Below are 20,635 nucleotides of genomic sequence, written 5' to 3'. Positions count from 1 at the left end.
CACCCTTCTGTCCCCCATGTACACTCCTCTACACCTTTCTGTCACCCATGTACACTCCTCTACACCCATCTGTCACCCATGTACATTCCTCTACACCCCTGTCATCCATGTACACTCCTCTACACCCCTCTGTCACCCATGTACACTCCTCTACACCCCTCTGTCACCCATGTACACTCCTCTACACCCCTCTGTCACCCATGTACACTCCTCTACACCCCTCTGTCACCCATGTACACTCCTCTACACCCCTCTGTCACCCATGTACACTCCTCTACACCCCTCTGTCACCCATGTACACTCCTCTACACCCCTCTGTCACCCATGTACACTCCTCTACACCCTTCTGTCACCCATGTACACTCCTCTACACCCCTCTGTCACCCATGTACACTCCTCTTCACCCCTCTTTCACCCATGTAAACTCCTCTACACCCTTCTGTCACCCATGTACACTCCTCTACACCCCTCTGTCACCCATGTAAACTCCTCTACACCCTTCTGTCACCCATGTACTCTACTTTACACCCCTCTGTCACCCATGCACATTCCTCTACACCCTTAACCCCTTAAGGACTCAGCCCATTTTGGCCTTAAGGACTCAGACAATTTCATTTTTACGTTTTCATTTTTTCCTCCTCGCCTTCTAAAAATCATAACTCTTTTATATTTTCATCCACAGACTAGTATGAGGGCTTGTTTTTTGCGCGACCAGTTGTCCTTTGTAATGACATCACTCATTATATCATAAAATGTATGGCGCAACCAAAAAACACTATTTTTGTGGGGAAATTAAAACGAAAAACGCAATTTTGCTAATTTTGGAAGGTTTTGTTTTCACGCCGTACAATTTCTGGTAAAAATGACATGTGTTCTTTATTCTGAGGGTCAATACGATTAAAATGATACCCATTATTATATACTTTTATATTATTGTTGCGCTTAAAAAAAATCACAAACTTTTTAACCAAATTAGTACGTTTATAATCCCTTTATTTTGATGACCTATAACTTTTTTATTTTTCCGTATAAGCGGCGGTATGGGGGCTCATTTTTTGCGCCATGATCTGTACTTTTTTTTGATACCACATTTGTATATAAAAAACTTTTAATACATTTTTTATAATTTTTTTTTTAATAAAATGTATTAAAAAAGTAGGAATTTTGGACTTTTTTAATTTTTTTTCGTTCACGCCGTTCACCGTACGGGATCATTAACATTTTATTTTAATAGTTCGGACATTTACGCACGCGGCGATACCAAATATGTCTATAAAAAATGTTTTTTACGCTTTTTGGGGGTAAAATAGGAAAAAACGGAAGTTTTACTTTTTTATTGGGGGAGGGGATTTTTCACTTTTTTTTTACTTTTACTTTTACATTTTTTTACATTTTTTTTTACACTTGAATAGTCCCCATAGGGGACTATTCATAGCAATACCATGATTGCTAATACTGATCTGTTCTATGTATAGGACATAGAACAGATCAGTATTATCGGTCATCTCCTGCTCTGGTCTGCTCGATCACAGACCAGAGCAGAAGACGCCGGGAGCCGCACGGAGGAAGGTGAGGGGACCTCCGTGCGGCGTTATGAATGATCGGATCCCCGCAGCAGCGCTGCGGGCGATCCGATCGTTCATTTTAATCGCGAACTCCCGCAGATGCCGGGATCTGTATTGATCCCGGCACCTGAGGGGTTAATGGCGGACGCCCGCGAGATCGCGGGCGTCGGCCATTGCCGGCGGGTCCCTGGCTGCGATCAGCAGCCGGGATCAGCCGCGCATGACACGGGCATCGCTCCGATGCCCGCGGTTATGCTTAGGACGTAAATGTACGTCCTGGTGCGTTAAGTACCACCTCACCAGGACGTACATTTACGTCCTGCGTCCTTAAGGGGTTAAAAACCAGCCCTGGAAAAATAGTCACACCAGCCCCACAGCATTGCGTTATTGTAGCAGTCACTTGCGCTACCGCCAGAATCACGGAACTCAGTTCCCAGTGTCCAGCGCTTCTGGGTTAGGTTACCTGATCTCACACAGCTGCTCATTCAATTACAGGCCGAAGCAATGTCCAGACTCAGGCGCTGATTGGATGGCTGGCCATGTGACGTCACGTCACCTAACCAAAAGTGCCAGATACCAGGAACAGAATTCCGTCATTTCAGTGGCAGTGTAAAAGCGAGAAATTTTAGAGAGGTTCTTTTTTTTTTTACTGTTCCCCCTCCCGTAATAGATATTACATAGGGTTAAAATACCGTGGGAAGCATAACACTGGTGCAGGCATTGAGACATAGTTTGAAAATGCTACCAGAATACAGGTAAATAGTCACAGGGGCAGGTCCTGGCGGCTGCTCCCTGCCCAGCCGGCTTGATTGACACGTCTCTCTAGTCTCTAGCAGTGAATAGGGAGACCCTGGAAGACAGTGGTCAACACTACAAAGTCTAACACTACACCTTTTCCCGACTTTGCAGGTTCCTGCATACAGATGGGGTGCTCAATCCCAATAGTTTATAGCAGTAAGCATAACAGTCTCACAGTAGAACATTATTGGAAGCACTCACCAATCAACTGGGCAACATTTCCTTTGCACAGGCTTTGATAAATCTCCCTTAGGTCTCAAAACTGTGGACTGTTAGGTATTCCAACAACGGTCTGTGCATGCTGGAAGTTGTCATTTTGCTGGGAGTTTTAGTTTAGCAACAGCTGGAGATTCACAGTTTGGAGACCACTGATACAGGGAGAGATGCGTCACCTGCCCTGCTGAGACCCGCCCTGAGGACAAATCACCGGTTTCGGTGGCATTTACAATCTAAGATTCCTTTGAATGATCGAGTGTCATGGGATCGTGATGCCTGCACCAGTTTTATGCTGCCCGCTGATTGGGCAACATAAGACTGATAACAGGTTCCCCTTAACTGTAGTTAAATTAAAAAATATAGTTATTTAGAAATAGTGAATAAACAACCAAAATTGCAAAAAAAGAAAAAAAAAAAGAGAACCAAAGTGCCCCTCCCTTACAAAGTAGTAACAGCAGGTCTCCTCTTCCCAGAACCTACCCCCTACCCAACATTACAGGTCCCCCCTCATCACAGGTCCCCCCTCTCCAGCCCCCCACATCACAGGTCCCCACCTTCTCCAGCCCCCTACATCAAAGGCATCCCCTCTTCAGCCCCTCATATCACAGGTCCCCCGTACCCAGCCTCCACCTAACTGGTCTCCCCTCTCCCCCAGCACCCACCAACATTACCGCCCCCCTCCTTGCAGCCCTCCACATCACAAGTCCCCCCTTTGCAGCCCCCCACATCACAGGTCCCCCCTTTGCAGCCCCCCACATCACAGGTAACCCCTTTGCAGCCCCCCCACTTCACAGGTCCCCCCTTTGCAGCCGCTCACTTCACAGGTCCCCCCTTTGCAGCCCCTCACATCACAGGTCCCCCCTTTGCAGACCCCATCATCACAGGTCCCCCCTTTACAGACCCCATCATCACAGGTCCCCCCTTTACAGACCCCATCATCACAGGTCGCCCCCCCCCCCCCATTTGCAGCCCCACACATCACAGGTCCCCCCTTTGCAGCCTCTCACATCACAGGTCCCCCTTAGCAGCCCCCCACATCACAGGTACCCCCTTTGCAGCCCCCCACTTCACAGGTCCCCCTTTGCAGCCGCTCACTTCACAGGTCCCCCCTTTGCAGCCCCTCACATCACAGGTCCCCCTTTTGCAGACCCCATCATCACAGGTCCCCCCTTTACAGACCCCATCATCACAGGTCCCCCCTTTACAGACCCCATCATCACAGGTCCCCCCTTTACAGACCCCATCATCACAGGTCGTCGTCCCCCATTTGCAGCCCCACACATCACAGGTCCCCCCTTTGCAACCCTCACATCACAGGTCCCCCCTTTGCAGCCCCCCCAACATCACAGTTCCCCCCCTTTACAGCCCCCCCCATCACAGGTCTCCCCCTTACCAGGCCCCCACACACACACCACATAACAGGACTCCCACCCTTTCCCTTACATAGTAATAACATTAGGTTCCCTTTTCCTCTCACCCAGTATAGTAGATCCTCCCCCGAGCAGCTGCAGTCACTGTGTGCGGACAGGAGGAGGGGCCAGGAGCAGTGAGGAGGCAGAGAGTAGAGGGGAGTGTACTGTCTGTACAGCTCCCATTACAGACTCTGTACCCCAGACCTCCGGACTTCCGCTCACTGTATCAGCCTGTCAGGAGCCTTAGACCTGTGTGTGATGTTGCAGCTGTGGTGCACACAGGTCCAGACACTGCTGACAGACTAAAGGCGGGGTTCACATACGGGAGCGCATACGGCAGGGGGAGCTAAAACCTCGCACTCCCATATGCTTTCGTATGCGCTCCCGTATGTAATTCATTTCAATGAGCTGGACGGAGTGAAACGTTCGGTTCGGTCGGCTCATTTTTGTGCTCTATGCGCTTTTTCCCCGGACCTAAAACTGTGCTCAACCACGGTTTTAGGTCTGGTTGTTAAAGTGCATACGGCGCAAAAATGAGTCGACCAGACTGAACGTGATGTGAACCCAGCCTAACACAGTGACTTGTCAGGACTCAGGGCGGCGGCCTATCGGGAATTTTCCTGGTATCCCGATAGGCCAGTCCGCCCCTGGATAATATCCCTCCATTGCCCCAGCAGAGAAAAGTTGGACTAAGGACTATCTCCTGCAATGATAGGTTGGGAGATGCATATGACAGAACCACTATTCAACTGTGTAAAATAAATGAAGGAAATATTAACCCTTGACACTTTGGTTACTTCAGTGTATGCATTAGATTAAGATTAGATTAAGTGAAATGCAGAATAATACATTTTGCAAACTTTCCAGGACCTGATACACATTTTATGTATTAAGCTAAATTTTAGACTATCGTCTACCCGGCAACTTTCTGGCAAATGGTAGCTGGAACAGTTGTACAGGGTCACGACAACGGCTTTAGTTAAGTTGTATTCATGTCTATTAATTTAACAATAACATCCTGTCTGCTGTTCCACTGTCTAGCAGCAAATAGGTATTGGCTGACCAATTCATTTCTTTTTAATCTCATTAGAATTTTTCTATTCTTAGGACAATTGACTTGGATCACTGTTTAGTTCGTCAATCAAGAGAAAATGGGAAGGAAATCCTATGTGTGGTCATGGAGAGCATTCGGACAACTCGCCAGTGTTCTCTGTCTGTCCATGCTGGTATGTGGGGAGAAGCCATGAGGGTAAGTATGCAGATATCACACTTTTCTGTCAACAACTTTCTAAATTGTCTTCTCTGAATTTAGAAACCCTACGTGGATTTCTTTACACCATAAGGCACTACAAGTCCCAGCATGTCTGGAGAACAGCAAAAGCCTGTCCGGGCATGCTAGAAGTTGTAGTTTTGATTGTATATTTGCGCCAAAAGATGCAACAAACTTAAAAGTTGAACATAATAAATCCCTGGCCACTGTAAAAACACAACTCAAAACACGTCTACCACGTAAAAAACACATGTAAATGAAAAGTCACACAAAAAGTTGCAAAAAATGCACCGTGCCAAAAGATTGTGACTAGAGATGAGCGAACTTACAGTAAATTTGATTCGTCACAAACTTCTCGGCTCGGCAGTTCATGACTTTAGTCTGCATAAATTAGTTCAGCTTTCAGGTGCTCCGGTGGGAAAAGGTGGATATAGTCCTAGGAGAGAGTCTCCAGCCCACCAGAGCACCTGAAAGCTGAACTAATGTATGCAGGATAAGTCAGCAACTGCCGAGCCGAGAAGTTCGTGACGAATCGAATTTACTGTAAGTTCGCTCATCTCTAATTGTGACAAATATACCCAGTAAAATGCTCCATAAATACCCCCCCCACACACTGAAAAACACCGCCATAAGACTATGGTTATACTTCAACTTACTGATCAATAGCTTGTTGTGCTGACATCTAGTGGCCAAAGATAAAACTCCAATAATTTACTCCAATATTATACTTCATTTTTTGGAATCAGTATTTGGGCGGAAAATGCCCAGGCATTAGCTTGGAGTCAATAGGGAAATATATATTCCATTCCTTCCTGGTGCTTTTGTTTAGGTGTTTTTTACATTTTAGTGCCATTTTTACATTTTAGGGCAGTTTTTCAAAATTTACTGCATGCTCTGGCCATAGCTTTTTTATCTGGATTTTGTAGTTTTATAGGTTGGGGAAAAAAACGTGTACATGTATGTGGCCATTTTTTATAGTGTTTATCTAAATTTACCCAAACCACCACCCACAATTTTTAAGTAGAAATCTTCGAGTCATGATGAAAGAATCACATGTTTTGTGATGAAACTAACAGAAAAACAAAGGAAGAAAACAAGGACAAATAAAAAATGTCTATATAATGCACACCACCACATAATACCACAATAACCACATCAAGAAGGAATAAAAAGACAGGGCAGGTGTTTGACTGGGCAAAAAAAAAAAATAGCAAACATAATCCATAGTCTTGATTTTTCGTTATTAAGCAAATGGGGCTCAAGTGCCCAGGGGGCGTTCCTCAACACGACAAGAGCCCATGTAAGTCCAGACCATAGCCTTTCCTCTGTCTAGTCAGTCAAATGGGGTAGGCGGATGCAAGCAGGCTGTGGTTGGTAATAACAAGGACATGGACTGGATTTCATTGGAATCTTGCTGTAATTAAGAATGCCCCCCGGGCACTTGAGTCTTATTTACATAATAACAAAAAGTCTTGTATCTTAGCACTGGAAAGGACTATGGAGATGAAAAAAAAAGTATGAGGTAATTTGCTTAATTACACCAATTCCTGCTGACAGGTCCACTATAGAGTTAGTACTTCCCGTGTTCTGACCAATAAGGAATATTTGTATCTTTTGATGGGTAATCAAATATTCCCTATCTTCACTAATTACATTTCTTGTTTCCTTTTGAATTGCAGTTTCACATAATTGATGAGAAAAATCACAAAGGGCGCGACAAAGCTATTGTATTTCCTGCGCACACAACCATAGCGTTTAGTAGCTTTGATCTGTACATTCATCTGGATGGTCACTTTGGTAAGTGTCATCTTTTCTGATGTCTTATGTGTATGTGAAAAAGAAGACTACAAGGAGGGTACAAAGGATGTAGTACACTCACCTCAGGGTGTTGTGCTGTCAACATCAGTATCAGGACGCGTTTCTGCAATGTATGCCTTCCTCTGCTGTCTCAGACAGCAGAGGAAGGCATACATTGCTGAAACGCGTCCTGTACTTAAAGATGTATTCCTACAAATAAAACTGAACTTATTGCATCATCTGGTGAGTGCCGGGATCCATTTCTTATCCTATTGACTATCTTATGCACGAGCACCACCTCTACGACGAAGTGCCGACAAACCATCTATACCACTGCATCAAACCATATGTCTGGTCAAGGAACGGAAGTAGCAGTCAGATGTGGAGCAAGTCCAATGAGAAAAAGATAGATGATTCTTTTGGCACTCACCTGCAGACAAAGTATTTTAAACAGTAACCAAATTTCAGGACAGAGATTCATAATAAATAAATAAATGCCGTATTAACCCCTAGAGGACACAGGGTGTACATGCAAGCCCAGCGCCTCAAAGGGCTTACTAAAAGACGGTAAGAAATGGCTGCTATTCCCTAATAAAAGTTGACATCACATAATATAGAAACATAGAATGTGTCGGCAGATAAGAACCATTTGGCCCATCTAGTCTGCCAAAAAAATGTAAACAAAGTCTAGAATTGCTGAGTTTTGGTCACTTCATATACCAGAATTTTTTTTATAATTAGTGATCAAATACTACCAATATATTATAAAAATACTACCAATAAATACTACAGATCCCTAAGCTAAAAATGAGCCCTCATATCGCCCCGTATACGGAAAACTAAAAGTGTTATAGAGGTCAGAAGAGGACAAGTTTAAGCATACTCATTTTCTAACCAAAAATTAAGGTATACATTTTTTAAAGTACTGTATATACTCGAGTATAAGCAGAGTTTTTCAGCACGGTTTTTCATGCTGAAAACGCCCCCCCCCCCCCCGGCTTATACTCGAGTAAACCATCGGCTGTCCGCGCATGCTGGGAACTGTAGTTTTGAAACCTCTGGAGGTCTGCAGGTTGAAGACCACTGCGGCCTTCCTCATCATCCAGACCCCCCCTTTAGTTTTCTACTCACCTCCCCTCGGTGGGAAGGAAGGGTGAGCTGGTCCGGGCCATCTATGCTGCAGGGACCGTCCGGTTGGGAGGGTTAGTTGTTCCGGGCTGTCCATTTTTACCCGGGAGGCCCTCTTCTCCGTGCTCCGGGCCTGCCCCGGACTAGTGACATTGCATGCTGGGAGTTGTAGTTTTGAAACCTCTGGAATGACGTTGCATGCCCCGGACTAGTGACGTTGCCTTGACGATGGCGCACAGGGACATTCATGCGCAGCCTCTCTGCGCATGAACGTCCCTGTGCGTCATCAAGGCAATGTCACTAGTCCAGGGCAGGCCCGCAGCACGGAGAAGAGGGCCCCCCCGGTGAAAATGGACAGCCCGGAACGACTAACCCTCCCCACCGGATGGTTCCTGCAGCATAGATGGCCCGGACCAGCTCACACTTCCTTCCCACCGAGGGTAGGTGAGTAGAAAACTAAAGGGGGGGGGGGTCTGGATGATGACAAAGGCTGCAGTGGTCTTCAACCTGCGAACCTCCCGAGATTTCAAAACTACAACTCCCAGCATGCCCAGACAGCCGACGGCTGACGGTATTGACAGGCGGTGATGATGATGGGGGGGGGGGGATGATAACGGGGGTCTGGATGATGACGGGGGTCTGGATGAGGACATGGGGGGGATGATGTATCCCCCCCCCCTAGGCTTATAGTCGAGTCAATAACTTTTCCTGGGTTTTTGGGGTGAAATTAGGGGCCTCGGCTTATATTTGGGTCGGCTTATACTCTAGTATATACGGTAGTAAAATAAAATAAAAACTGTATTGGGTATCATTGTAATCTTATTGACCTACAAATTGATTTGTGGCTATTAGAAGGTGAGAAGGAAAAAAAAAAAAACATAAAAATGTAAAATTGCGGCAGGCCTATTGGGTTAAAGCGTACCCGTCAGATCCAACAAAAAAAAACATTTTTTTAAATATATCACTCAGTACCTAATCCTGACCATGTACATCAAATTTTTATGTGTCTAACACCTTTATTTGTTTATTTTATCACACTTTTAATTTAGCTCACTAGTCTGAATTCCTCTCAAAGGGAGGGGGCGTGGTCTCACTGTGCAGGTCTCCGCCCCCTCCTTCAGTATGCTCTCTGCTCACACCTCCCCTAGCATTAGCAAAACTACAACTCCCAGCTTGTCCTCACTGACAGTAGCGGGACACAAGCTGACAGTGGGAGGATTGTTCTTCCAGCTCTGAGCCCTGCACTCACAGCTGTCAATCAAGGAAGTGTGTCCATGACATAGGTGATGATGCATGGACACAGCAGCACTAGTATGTGTCCAAGCAGGTGGAGGGGCAGTTGTTTGACTGCCTTTTTCATTATGAAATACTGAAAATTTTCTAATGAAAGCAATTGCAAAACCTATTGTTTTTGCATGATTTACAACATATCAAAAGTTTTTGTATCTGACAGTGCCCATTTAAAGTCACTGGAGAATAAAGTCCATGACTTTAATAAACAATTTATTTATTTAAAATCTTTGTCCGGACATTAGTTACTGTTTAAAATACTTTGTCTGCCAGGGGAGCACTAAAAAAGCAGCTATCTTTTCTTCTTTCTGATGTAAATTTGAATGTCGGTGATTGTATGGTGTCCAGATAGGGAAAATAAACTTATCATTCTCATGTTTTCTAATTTTTTTAGAGCTTTGTGTCTCATCTGCTTCAAAAGGAGGATTTGAGAAGGAGCCCAGTAGATCGTTTTCATTAAACGCTATACAGAACACCCTGTACCGAACAGGCATCTTATTCACCGGTAAGATGAGAATCACAGGAGTTTGCCGTGACACTGTCAGTGACTATGTTTTTTACTCCATCTTGAGAGCCTGTAGTCAGATGGATGTAGATCATTGTTTCCCAACCAGTGTGCCTCCAGCTGTTGCAAAACTGCAACTCTTAGCATGCCCGGACAGTTGTATGCATTGAACATTGTACATACTCTGGATGTATCCTCTTATGCATTTATTGGGGATTGCTGGAAGGACGTTTAAAGGGGTACTCCACCCCTAGACATCTTATCCCCTATCCAAAGGTATTGAGGGGGCTGGCCGTGACATGATGAGGGGGTGCGGCCATGACATCACAATTCTCCGGCCCCTGTTCCTTCGCTCCTTGCAGCAGATGACAGGGGGTGCTGAAAAAGAGAACACGGGGGTTCCCAGCAGCAGGACCCCCACAATCAAACATCTTATCCCCTATCCTTTGCATAGGGGATAAGATGTCTAGGGGGGGGGGGAGTACCCCTTTAATGGAATGTCGTAATTGCACATCTATTGCACATTTATCCTACAGCATATATATTGCAAATTATTTCCATATCTAACTTTTTGCATATATTACACATTTAAACTCTTGCAGTTTGAGGTTGTATATCCAGTGTACAGTGCACTGTAGGCATTTAAAGTGGTAATACACCTGCATACATATATCTGTTTATCTATATATTTCTGCATCCCGAGATTGCACCTTACAAAGTGTTGTCGTATTTCAAGTGTTATTACATCTGTTAATGTTGTACACCTATAGTTGTGCATTTTTGTATTTGTAGTTCTCCCATTCTGCCTATAACATCTGAAGTGTTTTATTATATATTGACTGTAACATTCTGGTGGACAGACCTTTGATACCTATATATTCTCCCCTGATGAATTCAGCTTAACTGCTAAAGGAAACATGTAGGGAGTATAGGGCATTATAGGAGATCCAAGGACAGGTTCCTGTATGGGGTCTGCCCACTGATCAAGAAGGGAGTAATAGGGTTTGAGATTTAGGATGGGCTAGCCCCCACTACACAATTTCCTGTAAGGTTACACAAATATTTACTGGTATGGCTGCTTTGTACTGTGTGTAACCCTAAAATGAATAATTGTTTTCTTGTACAGGAAAAAGAACAATGGATATCATTGCTAACGCAGATTCTTACATGGATGACATCTTTTCCAATTACTATGACAAGGCTGCTAGCATGACTGACATTTCTACTACATACATGCGAGAAGGCGCTCACACTCGTGTTAACCTCCTAACCAATAACATTTCCAAGGGACCCTGCGCTCTGTGTGGGATGGGAAACTCCAAAAGAGACACTGTATCTGGCTGCTTTGAGTGCTCGTTCAATGGCCAGAAGTACGTCAGGCTGCATGCTGTACCTTGCTTTGACCTGTGGCACAAAAGACTGAAGTGATCATTGTACGTGACACGTTTGTGCCCCTATGTCGATTCTCAGGTGAACCTGTGCCACAGCTCCCGTCACATATATGCAAAAAGTACTCCTTCGACTACTGAACCATGCAAGGTGCTCTGTGACTATACTGTTTAATGGTCAATGATTCAGACGGCCAATAGGCAAACAGTGTCAAATGGACTTATAAACTACTAATCACAAAAAATAAGAAGTAGACAATGCCAGCGTTTCGATGCAGAACAAAATCCTAAATGGTAAAAGGAACCTCCTATCGAGGGCATAGTTATGGAGGTAGCAGAGGTAGCGGTCGCACCGGGGCCCTGGTTCCTCAGGGGGCCCCAAAGCACATCTGTCCCATTAGAGACCAGTAATATACAGTGGCGTCTCTAGGGGGGGGGCAGAGGGGACCATGGCCCCCCCTACATCATGATTGGCCCCCCCTTGTGCCCCCCCTAGCAGCAGTAGGTCACTAGCAGCTCTCATGGCCATCAGGGGGGTACAGCTAGTTCACCAGTAAGGGGTCCGAGCCCCCGCTGCACCCCTCGCCCCCCGGAGCCATCTACTCCGGCATCCTTTTTTTAAAATAAATCTTCAGCCAGCAGTCACCACGCAGGGGTCGCGCTATGCAGACTGGGAAGAGCAGACAGGAAGCTCCTCCCCCTCTCTCACTCCCCTGTATGCTGGACCTTGTGGAGCAGGCCCGCTGTGTGTATACAGGCCCGGACACCAGTGCCCACTGCTGATGCTGCCCTTTTAAAGTAAGTAACTTGCTTGGGGGTAGGGTTGCCACCCTGCCGGTATTTTACTGGCACAGCCGGTATTTTCATCTACATTCTGGGCTGTGCCGGTAAGTTTGGATGAAAAATACCGGCCATGCAATGGCCGGTATTTTTCATTCACTGACAGGGGCGGACTGAGCAGCATCCCCAGAAGAGCACTTCTTTCATGACCGGCAACTACATTTTGCCTGTGACCTGCAGGCTGCCGCACTACAGTTTCAGCCCCCGACACAAAGCCCACTGACTGTCGGGCCGTACAATGCCCAGGTCTGACACCACCAGCCTGTGACAGGGAGAGCTCTGTGCGATGACAGGAAGAGATTGTACAGTGCTGGGGAGGGGGCGTGCACCTCCTGTCTCCTCTCTCCCCCTCCCCCTCCTTCCCTCTGCCGTGCAGTCTTACAACCCTCCATAGGCAGAGCAGGGAGGGGAGAGGAGGAGAGGCCGTGTATCCTGTCTCCCTCTGCAGCGCAGGGCGGGTGAGTGTCTGTGTATATATGTGTCTGTGTTTACATGTGTCTGTGTATATGTGTATGTGTGTCTGTGTATATATGTGTGTGTGTATATATAGGTGTGTGTGTGTATATATGTGTGTGTGGGGGGGGGGGGGAGCTGCCTAATCTGGGGGACAACTATGCTCGTGATCTGGGGGACAACTATACTGATCTGGGGGACAACTATACTGATCTGGGGGACAACTATACTGATCTGGGGGACAACTATACTGATCTGGGGGACAACTATACTGATCTGGGGGACAACTATACTGATCTGGGGGACAACTATACTGATCTGGGGGACAACTATACTGATCTGGGGGACAACTATGCTCGTAATCTGGGGGACAACTATACTGATCTGGGGGACAACTATACTGATCTGGGCAGTGGCGTTGCTAGGGTTGGTGTCACCCGGTGCGGTAGAAAATGGTGTCACCCCATACCTACCCCCCCCCCCTCCACATAATAAAGTTTTTAGCCGGCTGTGACGGATGCCACTGGTGTAGCGCATTGTGAAAAATTCCAGTATAATAATTAAATATACCAATTGCCACAGAATGGAAAAGCGCTAAAGAGGTTTTCACCATTTAAAACTACAACTCCCAGAATTACTTAAATGGGTACTTCACTGGAAATTATTTTCTTTTGAATCAACTGGTGCCAGGAAGTTAAAATCTGAATCCTTCAAGTAAGTAATTTACAAACCTGTTTAACTTTCTGGCACCAGTTGATTCAAAAGAAAATGTTTTGTAGCTGAGTACCCCTTTAAGCAGTGGTGAGGTTATGCTGGGAGTTAAGTTTCACTCATCTTAACTGCAGAACTTACAAGTGACTACAGCTCTGATAGGACATAGTGAGGAGAATACACAATCATATCAGTGATTACAGGTGACGTCATCTCTATAGTGAGGAGAATACAGAATGATATCAGTGACTACAGGTGACGTCTTCTCTATAGTGAGGAGAATACAGAATGATATCAGTGACTACAGGTGCCGTCTTCTCTATAGTGAGGAGAATACACAATGATATCAGTGACTACAGGTGACGTCTTCTCTATAGTGAGGAGAATACACAATGATATCAATGACTACAGGGGACGTCTTCTCTATAGTGAGGAGAATACACAATGATATCAGTGACTACAGGGGACGTCTTCTCTATAGTGAGGAGAATACACAATGATATCAGTGACTACAAGTGATGTCTTCTCTATAGTGAGGAGAATACACAATGATATCAGTGACTACAGGTGACGTCTTCTCTATAGTGAGGAGAATACACAATGATATCAGTGATTACAGGTGACGTCTTCTCTATAGTGAGGAGAATACACAATGATATCAGTGACTACAGGTGACGTCTTTTCTATAGTGAGGAGAATACACAATGATATCAGTGATTACAGGTGACGTCTTCTCTATAGTGAGGAGAATACACAATGATATCAGTGATTACAGGTGACGTCTTCTCTATAGTCTTTCCTTATCTAATTCAGATGTAACATACCACCAGGTCCAGCTAAATGTTCTCTCTGCAGAACGTGACGCCCAGACGGCTCCTCACTATGTCAGTGCATTCTCATCCTCTATATGAAAATAATAATTATTATTATAAACCTGCTAGACACTGTATCCTCTAAATATAATAATCTAGTATACACTAGGGCTGCACGATATATCGCAAAAACAATCGAATCGCGATTTTTGCTTTTTTGCCATATATCGATATGGCCCCCGGGAAAATTTGCGATTATCTGCCCGGGCGGATCCCGTGTGTGGCTGCAGCGCGGGCCGGCCAGGGCAGAAAAAAAAAATTTAAATATTAAAAGTCTGTGTTTCCCAACCAGGGTGCCTCCAGCTGTTATGAAACTACAACTCCCAGCATGCCCGGACAGCCAAAAGCTGTCCGGGCATGCTGGGAGTTGTAGTTTCACAACAGCTGGAGGCACCCTGGTAGAGAAACACTGATCTAAGTAAAGGGCGCAGGGATAAAAAAATATTAAAAACATTATGCTCACCTCTTCCCGATCCCTGCATCTGTACACCTCCGTGCGGTCCCGGTGTCTCTATACAAGCTGTCGGACCTTTACCTTCAGCCAATCACTGGCCGCAGTGGTGTCACATGTCAAGCCAGTGATTGGCTGAAAGGTAAAAGTCCTCAAAGGTCTGCAAACACACACAAACCTAGCGTGTGTGCTGCCGGGGAGGAGGAATGTGACGGGAATATGTGACAAGGGGTGGAGGGGGCAGAATGTTAAAGGAGGGGAAAGGGGGAATGTGACAGGGGGAGCAGAATGTGACAAGGGGGGGAGGAATATGTAACAAGGGGGGGATATGTAACAATGGGGGGCAGAATGTGACAAGGGGGGGAATATGTGACAAGGGGGGGGAGGGGGAATATGCGATAAGGGGGGGAGGGGGAATATGTGACAAGGGGGAGGGGGAATATGTAACAAGGGGGAGCAGAATGTGACAAGGGGGGGAGATGTGAAATGGGCGGTGGGCATAAAATGGGTGAATAGTTGTAAAATTGAGGAGATTGGACATGAAATAAGGGGATTTCACTATTTATTTATTACATTGCATCACATATCGAAATCACAATATTTAGGCCCAAAATCGCAATCGCACATTTTTCCCATATCGTGCAGCCCTGGTATACACTACACTCTATGAATATAAACCTCGCACACCGTACCCCCAGCAGTAGCACCCCCATCATCCACCAGCTAATGCTATTACCACAGAACAGGGGGGTAGGGGGAATGGGGGGCGGGGGGTGCCCTGGCAACACCCCCCAGCAGTAGCACCCCATCATCCACCCCCCCATTCCCCCTATGGTAATAGAATCAGCTGCTGGATTATGGGGGTGCTACTGCTGGGGGAGGGTGCTGGTGGATGATGGGGGTGTTACTGCTGGGGGGGCGGGTGCTGGTGCATGATGGTGGTGCTACTGATGGGGGGGGGTGCTGGTGGATGATGGGGTGCAGCCTCATCATCCACCAGCAACACCTCCTCCCCCAGAAATAGCACCCCCATCATCCACCGTGACCAGCAACACCTCCCCCCAGAAATAGCACCCCCATCATCCACCAGCACCCCCCCTGCTGGATGATGGTGGTGCTACTGCTGGGGGGTGCTGGTGGATGATGGGGTGCAGCCTCATCATCCACCAGCAACACCTCCCCCCCCCAGAAATAGCACGCCCATCATCCACCAGCACCCCCCCCCCCTTTCTGGTTGATGGTGGTGCTACTGCTGGAGGGGGTGCTGGTGTATGATGGGGTGCAGCCTCATAATCCACCAGCAACAACCCCCCAGAACTCCCACAGCACCCCTTTTTCTCTCTACCTGGCTGACTGGTGCAGACTGGTTGCTGGCTCGGCTGCTCCAGCTGTCCCCGGGCTCACTAGTGTGGGCGGCGGCGCGTCATGTTAGCGCCGTCCATCTAGCTCTAGCTCCAACGTGTGCCGGAGCTAGGGTGGGGGTGGAGTTTGGTGCTGTCAGGCGGGGGTGCTGTCAGCGGCTGAGGTCCGGGGGGGGGGGGGTGATGTCAACGGCTGAGGACCGGGGGGGGGGATTGCTGTCAGCGGCTGAGGAACGGGGGAGGGGGGATTGCTGTCAGCGGCTGAGGACCGGGGAGGGGTGCTGGCAGAGTAGTGTCACCCCATCAGCCTGGTGTTGGTGTCACCCGGTGCGGTCCGCACCCCCCGCACCCCGGGCGCAACGCCACTGGATCTGGGGCCGGGGACAACTATACTGATCTGGGGGACAACTATACTGATCTGGGGGACAACTATACCGATCTGGGGGACAACTATACCGATCTGGGGGACAACTATACCGATCTGGGGGACAACTATACTGATCTGGGGGACAACTATGCTGATCTGGGGGACAACTATACTGATCTGGGGGACAACTATACTGATCTGGGGGACAACTATGCTGATCTGGGGGACAACTATACTGATCTGGGAGACAACTATACCGATCTGGGGGACAACTATACTGATCTGGGGGACAACTATACTGATCTGGTGGACAACTATACCGATCTGGGGGACAACTATACCGATCTGGGGGACAACTATACTGATCTGGGGGACAACTATACTGATCTGGGGGACAACTATACCGATCTGGGGGACAACTATACCGATCTGGGGGACAACTATACCGATCTGGGGGACAACTATACTGATCTGGGGGACAACTATACTGATCTGGGGGACAACTATACTGATCTGGGGGACAACTATACTGATCTGGGGGACAACTATACTGATCTGGGGGACAACTATACTGATCTGGGGGACAACTATACTGATCTGGGGGACAAATATACTGATCTGGGGGACAAATATACTGATCTGGGGGACAACTATACTGATCTGGGAGACAACTATACCGATCTGGGGGACAACTATACCGATCTGGGGGACAACTATACCGATCTGGGGGACAACTATGCTGATCTGGGGGACAACTATGCTGATCAGGGGGACAACTATACTGATCTGGGGAACAACTATACTGATCTGGGGGACAACTATACTGATCTGGGAGACAACTATACTGATCTGGGGGACAACTATACTGATCTGGGGGACAACTATGCTCGTAATCTGGGGGACAACTATGCTGATCTGGGGGACAACTATACTGATCTGGGGGACAACTATACTGATCTGGGGGACAACTATGCTGCCTAATCTGGGGGACATCTATGCTGCCCAATTCTGGGGGACATCTATGCTGCCTAATCTGGGGGACATCTATGCTGCCTAATCTGGGGGACAACTATGCTGCCTAATCTGGGGGACATCTATGCTGCCTAATCTGGGGGACAACTGTGCTCCTAATCTGGGGGACAACTATGCTGCCTAATCTGGGGAAAAACTACCCGGCCCTCCACAATATTTTTAGTTTCTCATGTGGCCCCATGGGATAAATAATTGCCCACCCCATTCCTGAGACCTCTCTGCAAAATTGTGTATTTAATGCAGTGTTTCCCAACCAGGGGGCCTTCAGCTGTTGCAAAACTACCAGCATTGCTTTGGCTTTATGAGCATACTAGGAGTTGTAGTTTTGCAACAGCTGGAGGCCCCCAGGTTGGGAAACACTGATCTATCTCTCTCTCTCTCTCCTATCTATCTATCTCATATCTATCTCCTATCTATCTATCTCATATCTATCTCCTATCTATCTATCTATCTATCATCTATCTATCTCATATCTATCTATCTGTCTATCTATCTTTCTCATATCTATCTATCTATCTCATATCTATCTATCTATCTATCTTTCTCATATCTATCTATCTCATATCTATCTATCTAACTCAGATAGATGAGAGATAGATAGATGAGAGATAGATGAAAGATAGATAGATGAAAGATAGATAGATATGAGAGATAGATAGGTAGATAGATGATATATAGATAGATACATAAATAAATATATATATATATATATATATATAGATATAGATATGAGATAGATAGAAAGATAGATAAATAGATGATATATAGAAAGATACATAAATAGATCTGTAGATACAGGGGCGGATACAGACAGCAGAGGGCCCCTGTGCAAGGAATGTGCCTGGGCCCCCCCCCCCAGCACTGTGCCCCCTCATGTACCTAGACCCCACCGGAGGGCCTCCACTTACCCCGCGCGTGTAGTGTCGCCACTTGCCTTGTCCACCACAGGTGGATGGAACGGCTCCTGAGGTGGGCTCCGGCTGGCCCCTGTCCCTCTCAGTGTGCGGCCCAGTGAGTACTCCCTCGGGTCAGCCTGACCTGTATCTAGCTGGGAGGCAGAGGGCAGTGCTCCCCTTTACATTCGCACCCCTGGACTTAGCACGACACCCCTTGGCACCCCCTGGTTCCTTGGCTTCTTATCCTTAGTGATAGAAGTGACTTACAGGCAGGGCCAGACTGGTACCAAAAATAGGCCCAGACATTTTAAAATAAACAGCCCATTTTTATGGTGGGGGTCTGACTCATGGGACCCCCACCAATCACCTTGGTTCAAGTGGCTCCTGAGATGTTGGAAAGCTGCAACTCCCATCATGTCTGAAGTGACTACAGCTGATGGGACAGTCAGGAGACTACACAATGATATCAGTGACTACAGCTCTGATGGGACAGTTAGGAAAATACACAATGATATCACTGACCTGAGTGACTTCTTCTCTGTTGTCTTTACTTTTCTTCTTCATCTGGTCCAGACACCAGGATTTCTTCCATCTTCTCTGCAGAGTCTGACACCTGGACATCATTGGTTCCTTAATTTGTCAGTAGATCCTCATCCTCTGTATGATGACAATAATCATTATAACCTTGCCAAATACTGTACCCCCTGAATATAATACTGCCAACCACTGTACCCCCTGAATACTGCCAACCACTGTACCCCTGAATATAATACTGCCAACCACTGTACCCCCTGAATACTGCCAACCACTGTACCCCTGAATATAATACTGCCAAATACTGTACCCCTGAATATAATACTGCCAACCACTGTACTCCATGAATATAATACTGCCAAATACTGTACCCCTGAATATAATACTGCCAACCACTGTACCCCGAATATAATACTGCCAACCACTGTACTCCATGAATATTATACTGCCAACCACTGTACCCTGAATATAATACTGCCAACCACTGTACTCTATTAATTTAATACTGCCAACCACAATACACCACTGAATCACCCCATACACCCCACGCACTCCATCTTCAGTCTCCTCATCACCCCATACACCCCACGCAACCCATCCTCAGTCTCCTTATCTCCCCCATACACCCCACGCACCCCATCCTGTCTCATCCCCCCATACACCCCACACAACCCATCCTCAGTCTAATCATCACCCCCATACACCCCACGCACCCCATCCTCAGTCTCATCACCCCATACACCCCACACAACCCATCCTCGGTCTTCTCATCACCCCATACACCCCACACACTCCATCCTCGGTCTCCTCATCACCCCCATATACCCCATCCTCAGTCTCCTCATCACCCCCATACACCCCACTCACCCCATCTTCAGTCTCATCACCCCATACACCCCGCACAACCCATCCTCGGTCTCCTCATCACCCCATACACCCCATCCTCAGTCTCCTCATCACCCCATACACCTCACGCACCCCATCCTCAGTCTCCTCATCACCCCATGCACCTCATCCTCAGTCTTCTCATCACCCCATGCACTCCATCCTCAGTCTCCTCATCACCCCATGCACTCCATCCTCAGTCTCCTCATCACCCCATGCACTCCATCCTCAGTCTCCTCATCACCCCATGCACTCCATCCTCAGTCTCCTCATCACCCCATGCACTCCATCCTCAGTCTCCTCATCACCCCATGCACTCCATCCTCAGTCTCCTCATCACCCCATGCACTCCATCCTCAGTCTCCTCATCACCCCACGCACTCCATCTTCAGTCTCCTCATCACCCCATACACCCCGCGCAACCCATCCTCAGTCTCCTTATCTCCCCCATACACCCCACGCACCCCATCCTGTCTCATCCCCCCATACACCCCACACAACCCATCCTCAGTCTAATCATCACCCCCCATACACCCCACGTACCCCATCCTCAGTCTCATCACCCCATACACCCCATCCTCGGTCTTCTCATCACCCCATACACCCCACACACTCCATCCTCGGTCTCCTCATCACCCCCATATACCCCATCCTCAGTCTCCTCATCACCCCATACACCCCACGCACTCCATCCTCAGTCTCCTCATCACCCCATGCACTCCATCCTCAGTCTCCTCATCACCCCTATACACCCCATGCACTCCATCCTCAGTCTCCTCATCACCGCATACACCCCATGCACTCCATCCTCAGTCTCCTCATCACCCCATGCACTCCATCCTCAGTCTCCTCATCACCGCATAC

The 20,635-nt window shown here is 47.3% G+C and overlaps 1 protein-coding gene across 9 annotated transcripts in view; it reads left to right on the top strand.

The window, feature by feature from the left end:
* LOC130284282 (pejvakin-like) overlaps positions 1-12,678 on the top strand; it is a 60,938-nt gene extending 48,260 nt beyond the window's left edge. For all 9 annotated transcript variants that reach the window (XM_056534491.1, XM_056534495.1, XM_056534493.1 and 6 more), the window contains 4 exons: positions 5,099-5,240; positions 6,941-7,058; positions 9,871-9,981; positions 11,108-12,678. In XM_056534491.1, the coding sequence (XP_056390466.1) occupies positions 5,099-5,240; positions 6,941-7,058; positions 9,871-9,981; positions 11,108-11,409 (673 nt within the window). In that variant the 3' untranslated portion in view covers positions 11,410-12,678. The remainder of the gene's footprint in view (positions 1-5,098; positions 5,241-6,940; positions 7,059-9,870; positions 9,982-11,107) is intronic.
* Positions 12,679-20,635: the final 7,957 nt, after the last annotated feature.

Source organism: Hyla sarda, chromosome 8 (genome assembly GCF_029499605.1).
Source record: "Hyla sarda isolate aHylSar1 chromosome 8, aHylSar1.hap1, whole genome shotgun sequence".
NCBI classification, from domain to species: Eukaryota; Metazoa; Chordata; class Amphibia; order Anura; family Hylidae; genus Hyla; species Hyla sarda.
The sequence above is the reverse complement of the archived record's forward strand: the minus strand, read 5'-3'. Positions and strand labels throughout refer to the sequence as shown.